The 17814-nt window shown below is 34.5% G+C and overlaps 1 protein-coding gene and 1 pseudogene across 10 annotated transcripts in view; one reads left to right on the top strand and one right to left on the bottom strand.

The window, feature by feature from the left end:
- PLCB4 (phospholipase C beta 4) overlaps positions 1-17560 on the top strand; it is a 537045-nt gene extending 519485 nt beyond the window's left edge. For 8 of the 10 annotated variants that reach the window (XM_069065424.1, XM_069065423.1, XM_069065418.1 and 5 more), the window contains 5 exons: positions 6750-6851; positions 9253-9310; positions 9721-9807; positions 13798-13834; positions 15947-17560. In XM_069065424.1, the coding sequence (XP_068921525.1) occupies positions 6750-6851; positions 9253-9310; positions 9721-9807; positions 13798-13834; positions 15947-16035 (373 nt within the window). In that variant the 3' untranslated portion in view covers positions 16036-17560. The remainder of the gene's footprint in view (positions 1-6749; positions 6852-9252; positions 9311-9720; positions 9808-13797; positions 13835-15946) is intronic. The other 2 variants (XM_069065427.1, XM_069065426.1) reach the window with 1 other exon arrangement.
- LOC138144118 (small ribosomal subunit protein mS40 pseudogene) lies at positions 2887-4101 on the bottom strand (annotated as a pseudogene).
- Positions 17561-17814: the final 254 nt, after the last annotated feature.

Below are 17814 nucleotides of genomic sequence, written 5' to 3'. Positions count from 1 at the left end.
AGAATATGAATAGCCAAAATCTACAGATTCTGAAAAACTTAGTTTATATAGCTTTGCCTTCTTTCTCCATCAACTCTTTATACTGGGTTGCTAACAAATAGCTAAAATAATTTATTTGAATTTCTATTCCTTTGATTTACTCATAATATACCTAAAATAGCCATCAGGAATCCAGAGGGAAAAGAAGAAAAAGAGACATGGAAGATGCACAAATCAGATAACTGCCCAAAAATTGAGTTGACACTGTCATCTGCATCCCCTTCATATTATAATTACATTCTCATGCTGTGACTGCATTGACAAATGTACTGCTAATTTTGTTTTCTGGTGTGTTTTTTTTAATGTGAATAAACTAAGCACAGAATATTTTACACTACAAATAATAGCAGGGGTTCTTTAAAATGGATTTCTCAGTCTATTGGTTTTGAACTATTTTGTAAGGAAAAAAAATTCATTGTTCTCTAGTCTTCCTTGGTAGTTTATTCCCATTTCGAAGAAATTAGAGAGAGAGAGATTCTCTTAAAGTCCACAGGGATAAAGTCTTTTGATTTTGCCCCATCCTACCTTCTTCACATAATTGTGAAGTGTTAAAGGTGGGTGATTGTAAGTGCTTGTGCTAGACAGCCAGTGTGGCTGTACTTAGTGAATCTCTCGAAAACCATAGGAAATAGTTACCAAATACATTCTTCTCTAGCAGAAATCACTTGTTTATTAATGATGACGTTTGATTCAAATTAAATTTATATGTTTCTAATTACTATTTATTTTGAGCAACTATTAACTTGTCCCAAATTATAATCATGACATTTGCTACATTTCTTAGGATGTATTAAACACATAATGTACAGAGTGAGTGATATTTTATGCAGCTAATTCAAGACAAAAATAATATTACACACCACCACTTATTTCTATTATCTTGATATTTCAGTTGAACATTCTTTTTTGACCAGGATAATTATCCTCTACCCTATTAAACACAGAGACACAACCATATAAATTTTGTTATACTTTTTTATATTTGCTCATTATCTTGGGTGAACATATATGAAAGAACAACACTTTCATACCTAGAGTCATAATTTAATCAGTTTGTACATCTTCTCCATGCATACAGATTGCAATGTACTAAAAGTGGCCATGTTTTAAAAAATACATCTCCTAATAGCAATTCTTTTGGTGATGAATGTTGAAGAACTGGCCCCATACTCCATTTTTTTTTCTGACTAGGCCAACATAGCATTTTATTTCTTGATAAAGGAAAAGATAGGACCATAATATTCAAATTTCCATGCCCTTCTTCTGAGCTGATAGTGATTGACTAATGTGTACTCTTAAAACCAGATAAAGGATGGCACAGAGTTGAAAAATAATTATATAATGATAATATAATATAACACAACATAACACAACACAATATAATATTATATTATAACAAATACAAAGATTATATAATGCTGGGAAAGGAAAATATAAACAAGGAGACTGATAATGGATATTTAGCAGGACACAGTGACCAAGTTTTGATTAGAACATCCTAGCAACAAATATTGCAAGTTGATCAGGTGTTTTCCATTGTTCTGCCTAGAAGTAGCACTCTTTCCCATGGAAATTCATTTTCCCAAGTTTCTTCTAGTACCCAATAGTTATTCTACCATCAGGTCTTTTCATTAATTTCAAACACTCTTTAAGCATAATAAATTATGCAGGCTTAAGGTTCTGATTCTACTTGAGCTTCCTTTACTTAGCTAGGGTGGTCCTTGACCAACACATACTGTATTGCTAGTCCCATATCCAAAGCCTTTACATCTTGCTAGGGAAAGGTCCTACCAAAAGGTAGGCATTGTTCTAAATGCTTTACAAATATCTCACTTGTTCCTCTCCATGAGCCTACAAATAGTTTCTGTTATTCTCATTTCATGGATGAGGAAAATGAGGCAAGCAAAGTTTAAGTGATTTTTCTCAGGGTCACACAGCTAGTAAGTATCTGAGGTCAGATTTGATCTCACCTCTTCCACACTCCTGGTCTGGTATTCTACCCAAAGCCTCTTGTAGGACCTATCAGACCGCAAACTGACAACATGAATTTTGAGAACACAAATTTATATACATGCTATAGTGGGGTGAGTGGGACTTTAGGAAATTAAATTTACTCCCCAGAAAATTTCAAAACTTAATGGTCTGTCCCCTAATCCCACTTAAAGTATAAAATTTTCCTCTCCCTGGAATAGAAAAAAAAAATTAGTCGCTTTTCTTAGTCTGTAAGAAATGTTCTTGATTCAATATGCAGAAAGCACAAGTAAGTGTCCTGCTTTTGATTGTTGCTATGATACCAAGGTTTTTATTCCTTTCCTGATATTTTGAAGGTACTTCACAGAATAGGGTAATGCAAGTAAATTCTTTATCTTTTTGATCTTTCTGTAGTTGAATGTAAGAAACACAAGCCTCAAACATTAAGTGTAATGGAAAAAAAAAACACTTGAAAACTAGTTCTTTAGTATCATGGATCTTCACCTGAAGAGCCGATAAAGCTCCAATTTCCCTTAAATTTGCGTCCATATCAAAAGTATTTTTACTTTTCTGTGCAACAAACAATGAATCACAAAACTTCATTCAGAAATATGAGCTATTTTCACTTTATTAATGCTTGTTATTGCTTAGATCAATAATTTAGCATCACCAAATCTGGTATAATATAAAAAAGAACACTCATCACAGCATCTGCAGTTCTAAATTATGGTCTTTGCCCCTTTCTAACTATATTCTCTTTAATGAGGTCACTTATCCTCATTTTGTGTAGTACAGGAATAATAGTACTTGACCTTGCTACCTCATAGGATCATCATGACAATTGAATTAGATAATTTTGTTAAGACATTTTCAATCTTGTTTGATTCTTTTTTTTTTGATAAAATAATTTTTATTATAAAGGGTTGACTTGACAAGTTAGGCACCCCCTACCTCTGAAACTTAAAAATATGGGGTGGGTGAAGCAGCATGAAGTGAAATCGACCAAAAACATTTATTCAGACAATGCTTCATTTTATCTTCTCCCTGTTTTCTCTTTTCCGCTAGGTCAGAGCTTGCCATTATCCTACCCATTTCTAAAAAGGGTAGGGATAAAAATCAGTTCAATTTAGGCATCAGGACTTTCTAACATCCATCCTTAAGCTCTGGAGCACCACAGAATATATCTACCACTTCCTTTCTAGGGGACACTTGTAGATTCCTCTTCCTCAGGGAGAACATTAGTTTGAGATGCAAGTATGGGCATCATTTCTGGTGGGGGTCCACTCTCTTCCTTAAGGTGGCCTCGATATAGCCTTCGAAGAAGGGCCAGCTCTCTCTCAGGTGGCTGTTGCTAATTGTACCATGGATACCAGGAGGCACCTGCAGCTAAGGCAGGAGCCACTGGGGTACAGCCCACAGCTCCATGGGAGTTTCTGAAATCAGTATCTCGTGGCTGTACCAGTGGGATGTGGTAACTGAAAGAACCATGGTCTCTGGCCTTCAGGATAGCCTCTGTCAGCTTTTTATGCTGCTTCATAGACACCTGTGTATGGGGCATGGAAGATGACACCTGTGTGAGCACACACAAACTGTTCCAAGAGCTTCACATCTCTAAAGTCCACATGGAGCTTCTGATCATGGCAGATAGGGCAAGGGTTTCCAGCAACTTTGTTCCCTGGAATGCATGTCTTACAGGTTCGCTGTGGTGGGATACCACCTTTGTGGTTTCATCGATAGCCCAGACTGGGCAGGAGCCATATCAAGCCAGGTATTCTTCAGTTTCCAGATATTCCCAAGGAGCATCCTGATAGAGGGAGACAGGAATGGAAGATTCTTCCTCAGGGGGAGCTTTGGTGCATAGAGCCCGGGGAGTAGCCTGCATCCAGTTGACCCCTCTAACAGGTGTGAGGCCCAAGAGCCATCTAAATAGAAGATTTAGGAGAAAGGTTGCCATCTTGGTATACGGCTAAGGGAGGAGCTCCTGTTTGATTCTTTGTGACTCCATTTGGGGTTTTCTTGGCAAAGATACTGGAGTGGTTTGCCATTTCCTTCTGCAGCTCATTTGACAGATGAGACATTGAGGCAAACAGAGTTAAGTGACTTGCCCAGGTTCACATAGCTAGTAATTATCTAAGGCTAAATATGAACTCAGGAAGATGAGAGGCCCAGCATTCTGTCCACTGCACCATCTAGCTGCCCTGAATTAGATAACAGAATCATAGATTTAGAACCGGAAGGAAACTTAGATGTTTTCTTGTCACAGCCCCTCATTTTATTGGTTAGGAAACAAAGATCCAAAGAGGTTATGTGACCCAAGGCAACAAAGGTGGTAAATAACAGAGCATGATTTGAACCTAGGTCCTTTAACTCCTAAACCATTGACATTTCTGCTATACTGCAATAAGTGAAAGCATGCTAGAAACTATAAAGCACATACGCAAACATAGGCTAAGTGTGAGGGTAAGTATTCGATCTGTTATTTTATTGGTATAAGGACCTCCCAGATGAAGAAACTCCCTGAACCAATGCCGGTTGGCATCCTATTTGAGACTTGGAGCCTTAAACCTCTCAGAGAACTGAGTTAAGTAAGTTGCCCAGCATCACACATTCACCATGTGAGATTTGAACCTAGGTAGATCTTTTATGGAGCTGCTTTCTGCTACCTGATGCTACTTCTCTAATTGAACATGAGGTAACATTATTTCTGTAGTGATAATTTATACTAACCTACTTGCCAAGAATTCAAGCACATATATGAGGCAGTGTTTTATTTGAGTTATTTTTCAGTCATGTCTGATTTCTTGTGACCCACTGGGGATTTTCTTGGCAAAAAGACTGGAGTGGTTTGCCATTTCCCTCTCCAACTCATTTTACAGATAAGAAAACTGAGGCACATAGAGTTTAATGACTTGCCCGGGGTCACATGGGTAGTAAGTGTCTGAAACTGGAATAGAACTCAAGAAGATGAGTCTTCCTGACTCTAGGCACAGCGCTTTATACACTATGCTATCTAGCTGCCCCCAATAATTGGTATCATATTGCCTATAAAAATTTCTAATTATGCATTTAAGTTTGGCATATACCTTAAAGGTTATCTAATCAGTTACTTGCCTTTTTATGAGTTTAGCAGACATCTAACCAAAAGATTCACAATTCTTTAGTGACTCAGAACTATGCTAATAGTGTCTAGAGAGCTAACATAGATACTGTGTCCTGGCTATAATTAGATATAGGGATTTCCTGGTTATGCTCTATAAACCCCCAAGAAGTGGCTGTGTGTTGGACAGAAGTATTTAATAGCACATAGTCTATAATTTTAAGAATGTCTCTAACACATTCGTAGTTTGGTCTTAGTGATGTCTGATTATGCAGGCCTGATAAGTCTGTTTTTCAAGACCCAATTTAGCAAAGTTCAGAAAGGCTTATTTTCAGGATCACAGACATCCTCAGAAGAGTCACAGAGGGTTTGTGATCTATCAATGGATGGACCTCATGCCATTCTTGGGATCATAGAGCATGGAAATCTTGAAATGTGCATATATGGGTGTATGTGTATATATGTATACATGCATATATATGCATACTTATATGCTTATATACATGTATGTAGATATATATGCACACATGCACACACTATATGTTTGTGTATGCATGTGTGTGTATATATATGTATACATATATATACATACATACATATATATCTCTTTCATCACACATTTGCCAGATTTTACATGGGTATTCTTGACCTGATGTTCATGAACTTGTTTTTATTTTAACATTTTGAGAGACAATTTTTACCATGGCCAATGGGACATTTGTTTGGATTTGTTTGGATACGTGTTTTTAATAGAATTTGTTTTTCTTTAGTGCTCAAGGGAGGGGAGGGGGAAGACTATGGTAAAGGGTGATAAGGTAGATTTTCATCAACAGAAAAAAAATGAAAGATAACTTAAAAATTATTGTAAAATATTTTGATAACTATATTTCAGTATAGTTTATATATATAGTATAGTATATATATTGTATATATGTATATAGTATAGTATATATATTGTATATATGTATATAGTATAGTATATATTGTATATATGTATATAGTATATGCATATAGTATATACAGTATAGTATATATATTTCAGTATAATTGCTTTAGTTTTTTATCTTATGTATTGAATTTTATGTGCTTAAAAACATTATTCTGGGTCCTTAGGCTTCACCAGACTGCCAAAGGGTCCATGACACAGAAAGGTTAAGAATCTCTGATTTAATACATCTTTGTGAATATATAGAATTTTTCCTATCTCTATGTATATCTCTATGCCCTTTCCTAGACTCAATCATCAGAGGTGAGTTGTTGCTGGTGGCAAACATTTGTATCATATTCATTCATAGACATAATTCCAGAGCGAGTTACCCCACCCTTTTTTCAATTCAGAAAGATTTATTTGGATTCAGTGGGAATAAAACAGTACAGAGTATACATGAACCACACTTTTTGGAGATATAGACTTGTTCTCTATCTCCTGATCCCACCAATGACACTTAAAAAATGCTAATGCTGTATGAATTTAAGGTGCAGGAGTCATCCTAAGATAGGCAGACATACTATTACAAATGGCTTTAGTGCTGTCACTCCTGAAGTAAAGAATAGATACCATGCAGAGTAGTAACCTAAAAAGATAAAAAAAAAAATCATTAGCAAACCCAGCAAATTCAAAGCATGTTCTCCCCGTGTCTAGAGAATGCAAGGAAATGCGTGCCAATCAGGCCAAGATTTCTATGGAAAACAGCAAAGCCATCAGTCAAGATAAATCAATCAAAAATAAAGCAGAAAGAGAGAGGTAAGTGAAGATTACTTACTGTGAGAAGGTATGGCATTGATTTACTACTTATAAACACCAAAGAAGAAAATGTTCTCCGATTTGGAAATAAAAGACATGGGTTTGAGGCTCATTGTGTTCTCTGCTTCTCATCACTGCTGTGAAGGCTTACAATTGAGGCTCTGACATCATTTTATTCTATACTATGATTTTTTCACACATGGGCTTCACATGAGTCTAATCATTTTACTTCTTCCACACTCCTTCCCACTTCGCTGATCATGTAGGTGATGATTTGTTGTCTGTCTTACCACTTGGTTTATCCTTTAACTTATAAGAAGAGTTAATAATAACCTTTTTTTTTCTGGTCATTCCAGTTGTTAGGGAACACTCACTGAAGTACCTTTGGTACCTCCTTCTCTGAAGCTTGCCATGTACTCCCTAGAAACATCATCAGGCATAAAGTTATTTTAAGGATTTAGATAAACTCTAAATCATCCACCAGTAATGATGTCCACATAGGGCTTCTGCTGGAGAACTAATGACTGGCTAGAAGGTGGCCCTGTGGCTGAGGTTAATGACCCACAGCAAAGTTTGTCATTAATCCACAGAAAATGTACTACAAAGTCATAAGCTCCTAGGAATAAAAAGTAATCCTGTACATTTTATTGTGATCTTGAAGCACTCTAATAAGACATCAGTGATGATTATCTGGTGGACATTTTACAGATTATTTTTGAAAAGATGCCAAAAATCTTGACTACTTAGCCTGTGAAATCTTTGGGAATAAGTTGCCTAAGATATGCTTCTTACTTTAGGCTGTGGTTAGGTAGAAGCATAAGATGAATGATTCTTTTAGGATATATATCAAATTAATGATTCTCTTCCATTTTAAAGAATATGAAGCTCTCTTTGAATATTATTAATACACTTGACTTCATGGACACTGAATTTTTGTAATGGTTTAAAGAATTCCTTATCCTGGTATGACATGCTAAAGGAATTGTCTCTTTTCATGATCAGAAATCTCATGTAATGCATATAAGGAGAATATTAATTTCAGCATGTTGTAAATTAATTTATGATCATTTATGACAGCTATTTACCTTAAATGATATTGTCAAGTAATCACAGGGATTTTAAAATAACAAAAAAAGTAAAAATATTTAACAATATTGGTTAATTACAATTCCATATTAATAAAATAAATGACTCTTGTATCTATGTTGTTAAAAGAGGCCAGATCTTAATAGAATGAATGCTAACATACCACCTCATTTGTTTTTGCTCTTCTAGAATTTATTGTTTTTGTAATTGTTTAGAATATAAAAAGCTATCACTGAGACTTAAAAAAGTTTGGTATCCTTGGAGGGAGGAAGGAAAGGAGAGGAGGAAATTTTCATGGTAATGGAATTTGCCCAACATTCCTTGAGTTATTATTGATATTTATTTCCTCATTATTATCTTATTTACAACCCCTCAATTTTGCTGGTATCTGGGTTTTCTAAATCAGGAATTCAGGGACTTATATAAGCTCTTGGAATTCTATGATCTATGATGTTTAAGATCTTTATTTTTCCCATTTTGCATTTCCCATCAAGAGATGTCATGCATGTTTGTTACTCTGAAGGTCTTAAAGACATCATTCTTTTTAAAAATAAGCTCTACTTTCTCAATCCGTATTGTAGCACCTCATTTTTAAGTATTCAATTGACACATTCCTCTTTGGTTACTCATGGGAAGGTAGTCCAGCAAGAAATCATCTTACATGGATGGAAACTACAGAATGTTGTTAAGAAACTTTGTGATATAGTTATAGTAAAACCTTACTTATTCAGAATAAATTAGGGTAGCCTTTGTAGTTAGTGTACTGTGTAAGATGTTTTAAGGGATGATTTTTAAAGTCATTTAAATGTTTATCTATCAGTCTTATTGTGCTCTTCATTTATCAAACCCTATTTCAAAATGTAATTCCTAGCATAGACCAGGTCTAATAATAAATCCTTGATTAATATAGACTGATTTTTAAAATATATAAACTGTGTATTCTTTAACGTTTTTTAAAGTTACATTTCAAAATCTTTTTAGCAAATGCTATGAAACTATCTTCAAGTGAATTTTTTTATCAAAATAATTTGGTCATTTTTGGTCAAACACACACACATGTGTATGCACACACACATACAGATCTGATGTCTGTAGAATAGGACTTGAAACATATTCCACTAATATTTCATTTATCATGATTCCTAGTATTTATTTAGAAGTCTTGATTATAATCATTCAAAACCAGGTCAGATCTCTAGAAAATGAACAAATAAATCCATACAATGTATTAGAAGCTGGTACCCTTTATTTGATTCTTTATCAGCTGCATACAATATCATGTCAATAATTACGAATATTTGTGTGTGTTTTTTAGGAGAGTCAGGGAACTAAACAGCAGTAACACCAAAAAATTTCTGGAAGAAAGAAAGAGAGTAAGTATCATTTTGGGGGATTTGTTCATGAATAAATTCTATGTATGCTCTTATGAAAGAGTTCTTGCTATCTGTTTTTACATTTTTCTCTTTTTTTGTACAACTCACTACCCTGTTATATGGAAATCTCAGTTCTGGCTTTCCCTTCTTCACTGAATAGCAAAAGTAGATCCCAGCCAATGTTTTAGATTAGGTTCATTATTTGACCTTGTCATTATATTTTTCAGAAAATTAAACCAAGTTCCAATTCCATGGATTGTCCCTATAAACAACACTTCTCTTTTTAAAAATCTTTGGTTCCCATCCATACACTTTTATTATGTCCTTTAATGTATATGACAATCCTTCATCTATCACTTTGAAAACACAACCTATGTTGTGAATGTTATTTATTTCTCTCTTATTTGCAGCTCGCAATGAAACAGTCAAAAGAAATGGATCAGTTGAAAAAAGTACAACTTGAACATCTAGAAGTCCTGGAAAAACAGAATGAGCAGGTATTTTACCTGAAAAGGTATAAAATAAATAAGCTGTTTTATAATATAAAGACACTCTCTTTTTTTGTAGTGAAGCCACTCCTATTAGAAACAGTAAGAAATGGTGATTTTCCGAGGTTGTACTTCCCACCATTATACCTAAAAGAGATGGAAAATACTGGTATTTATCAGGAAAGGGAATGTGGACATGGGGAAAATAAACCAATAGGCATTATGACAGTTCTGGTGTAGTCAAGAGGGATAACAAAAAGAGAAAATCTAGATAAGGGTACTTCATGGTCATCAAAGACAAAAAACTTTGCTTTAAAGGGTAATAGACTGCTCTGGAGGCATTTTCAGGTGGATCCTCATCTTCTACAGGCACATAAGTACTTATAGGTGGAACCCAAACAAAAGAGGCTCCAGCAACATCATTTACAGGAAACAAAGAATGTTAGACCTTAAAAGGACCTCAGAAATCTTCTTGTCTAACCCCCTTTCTTTGTCAGATAAAGAACCAAAGATAAAGAGAGATGAAGTGATTTGCCAAGGTCACACAGCTAATTTCTGGAATAGTAAGGACTAGAATCTAGTCCTCCTGAATCCCAGTCCAGTGGTCTTTCCACTATACTATATTGTCTATTTTGTTATGCATTAAGACAGTATGACCATAAGGAACATTTGAGAGTTCAATCTCTAATATTCAGCAGTGTTGTAGTGACTAAATCTGTTTTTCATTAAAAGTATGGAAGCTTCCCCCCAAAAAAATACCTTTGTGTTCATTCTTTGTAAGAGAGACTTTTTTGGAGTCATATTTCTACCAGTAATACATTATTTCTCCAGAATCAAGTAATTCCTATTGAGGAGTGATATGGCAAAGAAAATCTTTAAAATTGTTTGACTAAGCATTCACTGATTCTTGGAAGAAAAATATGAACTCTGGATTATGGTGTATGTAATTTCTAAGACCGTCATCAAAAGGACATAGTAACTAGGGCTTTGTTGCTGAAAACTGTTGATATTTGTATTAACAACATTTTTAGCCCTTTAAAAATACAAAAATAAATGAGCTTGGTACCTAATTAGCAAGAATAATTCATCAAAATCTCTATCTTCAGGTATAGCTTGTTATAGGTTCAAAATTTCTTAGTTATGCCTCTGAAGATGTAGAATCCATATATAGTTGGATATTTTCATATCCCATTTTGCCAGTGGCCTTAGAATATTTAAATATACACTAAATAATCCTAAAAAGAGGAAATAAAGTTATTTTAAAATTTCCCTTTAATTAATGTATGATGTTTTCTCATAAAATATTGAAGGTGGTAGAAATGTTTAAGACCATCAAATCCAACCCCCTTGTCTTATAAATGTGGAAATTGAGACTCATGGAGGTTATACAGCTTAGTAGTAGAGCCAAGACCAGAATTTTTTCTTGATTTCTTGTCTAGCGTACTTATGTCACTGCTAATTAATCATACATTACTCTTGATATACCTGTCACATTTTGGTAGGTATATTAATGGTAAGACTTTATCAGTTACCCTGTTTCCTTTTCATTTTTAATTGAAAGACTTTTTTAAAAAAGATAATAAAAATGAGAGTTTCAAGTCACCTATATCCCCATAATTGTCATGTATATGCCTATGTTTGGGTATGTGTTTATAGGAGGGAAAAGAGAGAGAGAAAGGCAGAGAGAGACAGACAGAGAGAGAGAGAGAGAGAGAGAGAGAGAGAGAGAGAGAGAGAGACAGAGAGAGACAGAGAGAGAGAGAGACAGAGAGAGAGAGAGACAGAGAGAGAGACAGAGACAGAGAGAGAGAGAGAGAGACAGACAGAGACAGACAGAGACAGAGAGAGACAGAGAGAACCTATTTTTCTTAAGATTGAGTGTCCACAAATGTGAAATTAGAAAGGATTGAGGGATTAGAGAGAATATTTTTTAAAATGAATGAAAGTATTGTTTTAAGGTAAAACCTAGAAATTAAATAAATTAAGAAACTATATTGAATGCAGTGTTGCTTAGTGTAATGGCTATAAACAAAATTGCAAAAAGGTAGAATTATTAATCATTATACTGAGCTTAAAAATGAATATACTTCATAAATCTAAAAGCACAGAACCACAAATTTAGTTAGCCAATGTTTTTAATCTTATATCTAGTTAGAGCACAAAAGAAAAATAAAATCATTGGCAATTATTTCCCAGTATCAAAATAATTCAAAATATAGTAGAGGTTTTGCCTTAAAGTTATTTTTAGTGTAACTGTATATATCTGGTCATTTTTTTTTATTTCAAAATTCCACACATTTCCTTTTAATGTCAAAATCCCCTTGCCAACTAAGTGTGTTAATTTGAGTCCCATAAGCATAGGTCACAGAAACACTGAGGTTCAATCAAATATTCAAATTTTGTAAAGCACAATAAAATACTCTTTTATGATATTTACATATATACTCATAGCAATATAAATCTTGCCTAAGAAACAACAGAATTTAGCCCATACCTACTGAGTGTATTTTCTAGCATTCCTATGCTTAAAAATTCCAAATGCATCAAGCAATAATTGAGTACTTAGTAAACTCTTCTAGGCACAACTGAATAGAGAATGCTAGGGATAAGAAAATGGAGAGAAAGAAAAAGAAGGAAAATATAAAGGCTATAAGTAACCAAAATCACAGAGCTTAAGGGAGGTAAAATACTTGTAGGGAACTGCTTTATGGAAATGTTATAGTGAATTACATTGTAGGCTTCAAGGAAGGCCACAGATATCTATAGGTAAGGACTTGTTCTGAATTTCAGGACTTGTAGAGATACTTCCACAATGATTCATGATCTAATTTAACATAGGGTAGATTTGGAATCAGGGTTTGAATTTGAATTCTGACACTGCTCCTGACTACCTGTATGATCTTGGGCAAATTTTGTAATGTCTCTGGGCCTCGGTTTCCTCATCTGTAAAAAGGCATTAGACTAGATGACCTTCCAGCTCTAAGTTTTGTCATATTTTAACCTTCAGTAAAACCTTTGAAGCTTCCCGGCCTTCACAGGTAGGAAATAAATTCTTGTCTCTAAACTGGATCCCTCACAGGTAAATACAAACATTACTCTAAATTTAGTGAAGGTGGAATACAGTTATTCTTGATCCTCCTTTGGTCAAGTAATTCCCAGTATTTATTTGAAAACTCTTACTAGATCTCCCGCCAGGTAAAATACATAAAATTTTTAAAAATGTTTAAAATTAAAAAACAAAATATAAAATGTATATAATGCTTTAAAATTTTCAAATATTTTTTTCCCTTTAATCATCTTTCTTGCTCCCCTGCTGGTCCTGTTCCCAACATGATTCTTAAATAGTGGAGCTTAGGACTAGACATGTTTCTAGAGTAAAGGCCTAGTATGGAATAAGTTTTTATAAGTCACAGTTTTTAGTCCTGGTTCAGCATTCTGATGCAAGGCTTCACTTTTCAACAATTCAGCAATGTAGATATATTTAGGGGAGGAATCCATTAAAAGACTTAAGATAACAAAGCAGGGATTTTCCTGACTAATTCAATTGCATTCTAATTAGTATCAACCTCTTTTGCTCTACTCCCATTCCACTTTCCCCTCAAAGAGTTAGTCCTTCTTTTGGACATATCATTACTGTTAATAGCTGCAGGGCTCTCATGCCCAAGAGTTCTATCTGGCCATTGAAACCTGAGTTTTAATTCCTTTTAAAATTTTCAAGTATAGTTATAAAGAGGTCTTATTTAAATAAAGGTGCATGTTCTGAAGTCTCTAGAGTAGGAAGAAAGGGGAAAAGTCTTTGCTTCCAAGACAAGCTATTTTTCCCATTGATATTGACCTGGGGAAGTTTTTCATTAATGGGCAAACATATGTTTTATTAACCTTTTATTTTTCTGCATATGGTTTCTGCATCCATTTCTTCAATTCACTTCAATATTCATTTATTTTGTTTGCTTCGTGTTGTATGACTCAATTTTGACATTACTATTTTTGTACAAACAGCTTTTGAAATCCTGTCATGCAGTGTCTCAAACACAAGGTAGGACTGAACCTATAATCAGCAAGCTGTGGCTTTCCTTCTAAATGAGATCATTATCCTGGGTACACTCTTTGCAAATGCAGTCTCTCAAAAGTACCAGTCAGATAATGATTGCTAATAGCATTGTTCACCATTTATGATTAGCATCTGTTCACAATGACTATTCAGGGGTTTTGGATTGAATAGCATTAACTGTTTATTTTTTGTTTGGATTTCTCATAACTGGATCCAGTTGAGCAGTAATGCTGAAAACCCTTCAGAGAATTATTTCTGAGGCGTTTTATCAGGATTTACTAACTATAGGCTTGAAAAGCTAGATCCATGGTCATGGATCAAGTGTGCCATGATTGAAGACTTTACTCTAGTGTTGCCATAATTGCTGTCAGCAGCTGGGTTAAGACAAAAGGATCACAATCCTCTCCATTTCATGGAGTAAGTCTGGTGTCTCTCTGAATATGGACTTTGATGCTTTTGGTAATGACAGATAAAGCTTTCACATCTTTAAAATTCAGTTTGCAGACACTTCACAGAGAAAATCTTCATTGTAGTTAGTGCAACATCTGTTCTGCTCCAGCTTCCTAATCATCATCCTTCATAAGACCCATATTAACTAACCTCTGGCTTAACCTGGTCTGTCCTGATAGTACCTTATTTGATTACTAATAGATCTTTTTATTTTTCTCCTATGTGAAATACTGACCTCAACCAGTTGCACAAGACCAGTTTAATCATTAGGAATTTTTGTATTGTTATTTTTCAGAAACAAACAAAAAGAGTTGAGTTTTCAAAGTCTATAATGTGTCATTATCATATGTTTCTAAATTCTCTGTGTGTCATCTTCATATGTCTGGGATATTTTTTTCTTCATTTCTTCATTTTTCCAAATCACACAAATTACCCTTGGTTTTAAAATCAAATTCATATTCTGTATTGACATGAGACATAAGGCAGTGGGGAAAAAATTGTCTTCAGTTTAAGACTAATGGCCTGAACTCTTTCACACTACCTTCTATCTACCCTTACCATCAAGCTGAGAGTGAGACACATATTATTCAAAAGATGTAGCAAGAACTGAACTCTGTTTACATCGTGTTGGTTAAAGTAATTCATTAACAAGATTTTGTGATGAAAATCATTTAGAGGCACATGATCATAAACAAGTAGACTGCAAATCCCTCCAGTGAGCCCTCCATTCATCTGGAGTGCACATACACAACCTGGATTGAGTTGAGTAGTGATATCACTGCACTTCAAAAGATGACTCCTATCTTAAATTACACCTTGATTCATATCTTAACTGTCTCTGTGTTTCCATTCCTAAATTTTCTTTATTTCTAAATGTCATGTCATATGAAAATGAAGCAGGCAACAATTTTTCTCAGATTTGGTGTATTTTGTGATACTCACAGTATATCTATATGCATATATAGATATTTACAGTGGGATCAAGAGTAAGGGCTATGTTGATAGAACATCAGAGAGCCCCCCCAAAAAGTGAAAAAGCTCCTCAGCTGCTTGTTTTGTCTACATGATACAAGGCAATTGGGTTCCCCTCACCAGATCTGCCAAATGTTTGGGTGTCCTGTACCCTCTGACTGAGATGGCATTCACTTGAATTTCTTCTTGGTGGCTTATAATTATTAACTCAAACAAGGAAGAACTAACTTGTGCAGTAAGAAAGCATATGGGTAAGTCTATGAACCTGAGAAAATAGTATTAAGCAAATTCTGTCCCTTCCTCCTAAACATTCCAATTAAATGAAAATCTAGCCAAACCAATTATGCAAGTTGCATTAGCATCTAGGTCACTTAAAGGTTAATCTAATTTACTGAGAAAAAAAAAAGTTACACTGGTTGTGTCTAGAGCAAGCCAAAACAACCTCACGTCATTTCAAGGATGGATAATAATGAAATCATTTGGTATCATTTAGACTAAACAAGAGTCATGATGGGCTGAATTTTTCACCACTTTGTTTAATTTTTTCAGCATTGTACATAATAGCTTCAGATGTTGGGGTGGGGCAAGGGAGAAAGAGGAAACAGGAATGTAGTTCATTTTGACACCATCTGCAAGCAAGTAGTTTTCTGATTAAGACTGTTTCTGGTGTTACAGGCAAAGGAGATGCAGCAGATGGTGAAATTGGAAGCCGAGATGGACCGAAGACCGGCAACAGTGGTGTAAAACTCCATAACCCAAACTGAAGACCTAGTAGTGTCAAAATGTTACCCCCCCAAACTTCAGACCCCCATACAGTGAGGACTAAAATCATTTTCTTCTATTTGTTATTTTCCCCCTTCTGTTTAGGCAAGACACTTGCCTGAGACCATGGAGAACATGTAAGACTTACCTATTTCAGTTTTAACTTTTTGAGTACTGAAGAACACTTGTCAAATAAGAACTGTTTCTATTGTGACAACCTGTCTTTCCAATGAGGCACACAGTTTAACCATTTGTAATTCTATTTAAGTGTTTGTTCAGCATTATCACAAGAAAATGAGCTTGGTATTAAACACCCTGCTTTGTGATGTACTAAGGATATGTCTGAGGTACAGTAAAAATCATGCAAAAACAGCTGGAAAATGCATGCATTGGAAAACTTCTTTCTGCAAATTCATCAGCAGAAATTATTGTATGACATATCAATAACTTTACAGGATATTCCTTACATCCAAGTTACCTCATTAGTAAGTGCCATATCTTCATCTTGCTGAAAGAAGCCAATTTCCTGTAGAAGTTGCTGAAATGGTTAAACAATGGGGAAAAAAAAACAAGATAACCATATGTGCCAAAATTTATCAGTGCTCAAAGGTTAAAAGAATTGTGTTTTAGGCACTTTAAGAAAAGTTTACATCAAACATTGCTTTATAGAATTTGCATCTTGATCCTACTGCTGCAGATTCCCAATATTACAATTCATTATTGCATCTTAAAGATTGTGAAATGGTTATTGGCAAAAGTTTGCTACTGTGAAAATGTATAAAGTATTTATACACTTAAATTCACAATATTGTAGAAAAATCACCTAACTGTTGCCATATGACAAGATTAGTAAGCAGGATTACTAGACCTGTGTTTGCATGATGACACAAGCACCAATGATGACTACAAATGTGTAAGACCACATTCATTCTCTTACCAAGTAAATGCTGATTAAATGTATGGCACAGAATAGCATTTGATTAATTATAATGACTTTTAGTAAAATGAAACAAGCATATATATATATAATGTATATATATATGCACATATATGTGTGTATATGAATTATGTGGGCATTCTTGATACTTCAAGTTCTAGTTTAAAAAGAAGTACATAACTAATTTAATTTTACACAAAAATATTTATGCAGATTTTCAGAATTTCATATCAGGAAATAACCTTTTTATGTCTGTTAAATAAAAATTTAAAAAAAAATTTGCTACAGTGTTAATCTGCATGGGCTTACAGCCTGCTGTAGTTATATTGCAGAACAGTGCATGAAAAGCATTCCATTTGGAATATCACCATGCTGCCAGCCAATACAAAGGAGACTGCATGGAAACTTGGTAGTTTAGAACCAATCAGATTACTGATTTTAGTACACAAAGCACCTATCAAATTGTTGCATATGCTTGTACAAACTGATTCTGTGTATTCCTATGAACAAAACAGATGGCAAGATAAAATTATGCTACCATCAATCTTGAAATTAAACTTTCAACTTCTCTAATAAAAAGCTAAAACAAATTCTTCTGTCAGTGTAGTAGTTCTTAAGGGCAACTTCAATGGGATTGTTTAAAGGAGGAAAAACAAGTCTTTTTGGCTTTCTCATTGTCTTCAAGAAGTTCAATTTGAGCCCAGCACTTCACCTCCCCACAAAAAATGACACAACACACATTGACCCATAATTTAAAATTCCCTCAAAAGGGTGAAAATATTCTTCCAACTACAAGTGGAGCTTCACTGGCTTGTTTCTTACAGCTGTTGTTTTTACTGAGCTT

Source organism: Petaurus breviceps, unplaced genomic scaffold (genome assembly GCF_028583685.1).
Source record: "Petaurus breviceps papuanus isolate PSGF00001 unplaced genomic scaffold, PetGlider_PUasm1.0 90686, whole genome shotgun sequence".
In the NCBI taxonomy this organism is placed as follows: domain Eukaryota; kingdom Metazoa; phylum Chordata; class Mammalia; order Diprotodontia; family Petauridae; genus Petaurus; species Petaurus breviceps.
Note: the sequence above shows the minus strand (reverse complement) of the source record. Positions and strands in the feature narration are given on the sequence as shown.